The 4,578-nt window shown below is 36.2% G+C and overlaps 1 protein-coding gene across 1 annotated transcript; it reads left to right on the forward strand.

Moving 5' to 3' along the window:
* The first annotated feature begins 303 nt into the window (after positions 1-303).
* Positions 304-4,116, forward strand: LOC115880514. Its single transcript, XM_030897733.1, has 4 exons — positions 304-552; positions 637-759; positions 820-1,297; positions 3,837-4,116. Exons 1-4 carry the CDS (start codon positions 483-485, stop codon positions 4,114-4,116), a joined length of 951 nt encoding a protein of 316 aa, XP_030753593.1. The 5' UTR covers positions 304-482.
* Positions 4,117-4,578: the final 462 nt, after the last annotated feature.

Below are 4,578 nucleotides of genomic sequence, written 5' to 3' on the forward strand. Positions count from 1 at the left end.
ACGTGACTGATATTTTCTAGGGATCAGGGCCCGTATTCTGTAACTTTGACATGAAAACGTTACGCTTTCAAAGCGGTGAGCGCAAGTAGTATTCGATCAGCGAAACGCAAGGCAGTCGACTTTGGTATTCTCGTTGCCATGCGAATCGTGTTCTGGATACGCGTTGAGCACATATTGACAACATCACAATTTTTGATGTTTTATAATAGTCAAAAGTTGATAACTGACGGATGTAACCAGATGTAACAATGAAAAATACCAATGTTATGCCAGTGTCAAAAAATTTTTGTACTATTTCATAACATTTTTATTAGTACGCAACTTTAAAATGCAAATTTTAAGAACGGCATAAGGAAAATGTCCGAGAAAAAACAACTATCGGTACTATAAAGAAAAATGCTGCTAGAAAAGATGGAAGAAAATCCTCAATTAGTTAAACAAAAGTTTACAAACCAATATACTAGTAGGGATATGCAGAACAAATGGATCGAAATTACGCAAATACTAAATTCTGTTCCAGGTGTAAAAAAAGAATGGAAGGAATGGAGAAAGGTAGGTTTACTCGTTATCCGGTATTATGAAATTATTATAAATACCTATTATAGATTTGAACTCTATATTTTTTTCTTAATTTAGACTTGGAGCGACATAAAATGTTACACCAAAAAGAAAAAAGCAGAAAATGTTCGATCCATGAACAAAACTGGGGGTGGGCCAGATACGACCCACGTATTGAAGAGAAAGTTCTGGATATCATTGGTATATTATGTAATAGGACTTTTAGTGTTGATTTGATATTTAATATTTATTTTACTTCAGGCGGAGACATTCTAATTAATGGAGTAGAAGTCCCGAAGGTTGGCTTACCTCTGCCAATAGAAGCCTTAAATCCAAATATGTCAATATCCACCGAAAATAATGAAAATCTTTATGATATGGATGTTAAGAATGATCATATACAAATCATACCTCAAAATGATGATGTAATTCTTCGAAACATTCATGAAAACAAGGAAGAAGGTGTGGCCTTACTGGAAGATAGTTCCTACCATGAACATAGTTCCAGTAAGACCACACCTCTCCAAGTAAGGCCACCGAAGAAGAACATATATACAAAAAGCAATAAAAAAACTAATTTAAAAGCTTCTATTGAGCAAGCAATAGAGCTTGCTAAAATAGGAAAAGAAAAAAATGCAATAAAACGGGAATATTACAAACAAAAACTTGAAATAATGAGAGAAAATAATAAAATACAAGAGCGCATAGCAATTAGTATTGAGAGATTGTTGGAACATCGGTAATAAAATTATTTAGATATTATTTAAAATTGTTAAATATTTTTATATTAATAAAATACATTTATAATGTTGACAAGCAAATTTTATTCAACTGATACATTTAAAAAAAAATAAACAAAATAGAAATTACATATACTTAATTTAGTAAGTTAACTATAGTTTTGCCTATATGCACTAAAAAGATGATTGAGTGAGTCTATGTTATGGTAGATAGATACTGGCTTTTGTCAAAGCCCTGGGACTGTATGATGAGTTATGATTCAAGAAAGGGGGACACAATGGATCTGTAAGGTCGAAGTGATTAACCCCCCTCCCACTCATTCTAAATTCTAAAATTCTAAAAAGTTATGGTAATAACTATAAGTCAGCCCTCTGTTTCCAGTTCTAATATTGGCGAAAACTGTGGCAAATGTTGGTTCGAACGCAAATGTTGGTACAAACTTTGTCTTTACTGCTGCCGGATTTATGTATTATCGAAAGTATTGTATTGTCTTTTGTATTATGTACTATTGATATAATAAATTTTCTTTGCTGATGCTGAAATATTTTCTTGCTTCTAGTGATATAAAGCTCATTGATCAAATATTTTTCTTGTCGGGTCACAGCTACAACAGATGTGATCGTAACTTTAGTCTGATAGAACGCAAAAGGGAAAAAATATGATATTATCGAAACCTCGGAACAGTGGATTCAAATTATTTAAGACGCTAAAGTCAAAGAACCAAAGTTTCAAGTAACGAGAATGGCAAAAGAACACTTTTTCACATTCAAAGGAAAACATAATTGTAAATAGAAAAACTGATGTTTCGAAACAGAAGATAAACTGGTTATTTTTTTTTATTTGATCCTTTTCCTCAGACACGGCAATGAGCAGGAATTGCGTCAGGCGAGGAATAGTTCAAGAATAATGAGGTTTCTCTTCTATACCCCACGGCAAATGTTATAACGCAACAAAAATACTGTGATTTGATGGTTCTGATCACGTTAATTGACCCCCAATACCGATCATTTTACATGCAATTGCGAACAACCAATGAAAATAAGGATTACAATTTTGCAAGCGGTGACAGTGACGATGAGTAAATAAATAAAATAAAAATACATTTTTTTATAAATATGCAACAAAGTTCGTCATAAATAAGTAAAGAGGTATTTGTATTATATTCTATTTCGAAACATTTTTATGTAGGGGAGAATTACGAGAGTTATGTAGGGGAGAGATAAGATGGGACGGTCTCCCAAAAAGAAACAGTATTTTTTTTAAGACATAGTAGACTTGCGGTGACATCTATTTGTGTTAGTGAAAAGTTAATAGTACGGCTATTTTTCAGAGAATAGATGGCTTGTCTAGTTATACTTGTGTAGAGTGGACAGCCGGTTTTTAATTTTTGGAAGATTTTTAAAAATATTTGTTAGCGGGACAACTTCGTATACTGGCTTGACGGTAGATAGCTATACCTTTTAAGGCCGCGGTGTAAAGCCGAATTCTCACCAAATGACCGACCATAATCGTCCTGATCCAGATCGATTCGATTGTGGTCGTTCCGACCGAAATCGACTGAATGTGTTCATCGGATTGCATCGGGACGATTATGGTCAGATTTATTTAAGTGGAGATACCTAGTCTCCTCCAAGATGTCGTCAAGTGAAGATGAAGTTGTTGTAGCACTCGCGTATATAAGACGAAGACGCAGCCGCGCCGTCGTCGCCGGTTTAGGATACATCCGTACATAGCGGAAAATCAAAACAGAGGTGCTTTCATTTGCGCTAGTGAATTGGCATTCACAACGCATGTCGAAAGACAGCTTTAATCTCCTATGTAACATGATGCAAACGATATTTCCAAACGAGATACAAATTACAGAAAATGTGTGTCAGTGGAAGAAATAACTGCCGACTGCCGACCACGAACGTTGCAAGCAGCGTCGCGTACGACTAATATCGCCCGATTAAAATCGGTCACGACTGAAATTTTGTCAGTGGACACGTACCCATTTGCGATTAAGTGCAAGATCTCCGTCGCGCGATCGAAATCTGGACGATTGGGGTCGGTGCGATCTGGTGAAAATCCGGCCTAAGTGTGGTTTACTGCAATAATATTTCCAGAAAGAAGCTTTTGCAACAGGTTGTGTTTATAAAATAGGTTATATTTTTTATGAATCAGTGCATATTTCCCAAGATGGGACACTTCAAATTTCTTAAGTTGGGACGTCCCAAAACTGTTTATTTTTGAACACAAATCTGTTCTTTCAACTTTTTTTCAATTCAGACGCCTCCGACAAATCGTTACTATCGTCGAAAAACAGATCGTGAAAAATCGTCGATTCAGGACATGTTAGAGGCCGTCCAAAAAGTGCGAAATAATGAACCGTCAGTACCTCAAACTGCAGATAAATATAATGTACCCAAAAGTACTTTGCAGCGAAGGGTTGCAAATAGAAATAAAATCGTAACAGAAAGTGAAAAATGCCTCGGACGATTTAGAAAAGTTTTTTTTTTCTGTTGAGCAAGAACAAAATATTGTTGAATACATTTTAGAAATGGAAAAAAGATTTTTCGGAATGGGTTCAGAAGAACAGGTATCTGGCCGTTCAATGCCGATATATTCAAAGGTTGTGAACTCGCCGCTGCAGAAACAACTAACACTAAAGTAGCTCCATATCAAAACCCCTCTACCTCCAGAAAGGCCAATATTTCACAATCTTCGGAAAATGGGCAAAACAACGGGAGTAGCTCAGAAGGTGAACTTCCGCTAGCAGCCTTGGTAGCTTCGCGGAAAAAGCAGTTCCTGATAACAACTCTTCGTCGTCTAAAGTAAAAATTATTGGCATCAATCCTTTACCGATAGCTAAAGACAGACGAAAAAAAACACAAGGAGATAGGAGATCAACAAACAGCTAGGAGATCATTGAAGTCTTGTGGAGCAAAATCTAACTGGAGGCCAAGCAGACGCCAAAAGTAAATAAAAGATTAAACAGTTTACAGTTGAGGGTTGGAACCTTTGGTGTTACACAGCAAAATAAAAACACTATATCACCACAATACACCAAAACACTTTTACTTTTACACTGGACGCGCGTTTCGCTAACCATGTTAGCATCATCAGCAGATGATTATAAACTAAAGTACAATCTACAAGTTGAGCGTTTATATACTCGCTCAGTGGGCCCCAGTGGGCGTGGCAAAATCTAGCCAACCGAGTCAGAGCCAACTGAGCGTAACAGTTAGATTTCCGCCACTAGAGTAGTAGGAACAAAGAACTTGAAGGAATTGGACCGTT

Source organism: Sitophilus oryzae, unplaced genomic scaffold, assembly GCF_002938485.1.
Source record: "Sitophilus oryzae breed Bouriz unplaced genomic scaffold, Soryzae_2.0 scaffold_1625_pilon_pilon, whole genome shotgun sequence".
In the NCBI taxonomy this organism is placed as follows: Eukaryota; Metazoa; Arthropoda; class Insecta; order Coleoptera; family Curculionidae; genus Sitophilus; species Sitophilus oryzae.

Bases quoted from the DNA above. Each gene is read 5' to 3' on its own strand.
- LOC115880514 (XM_030897733.1), top strand. From the start codon at position 483: ATGGATCGAAATTACGCAAATACTAAATTCTGTTCCAGGTGTAAAAAA. The intron at 553-636 runs GTAGGTTTACTC...TTCTTAATTTAG, and splicing joins AATGGAAGGAATGGAGAAAG to ACTTGGAGCGACATAAAATG. The intron at 1,298-3,836 runs GTAATAAAATTA...AATACATTTTAG, and splicing joins GAGAGATTGTTGGAACATCG to AAATGGAAAAAAGATTTTTC.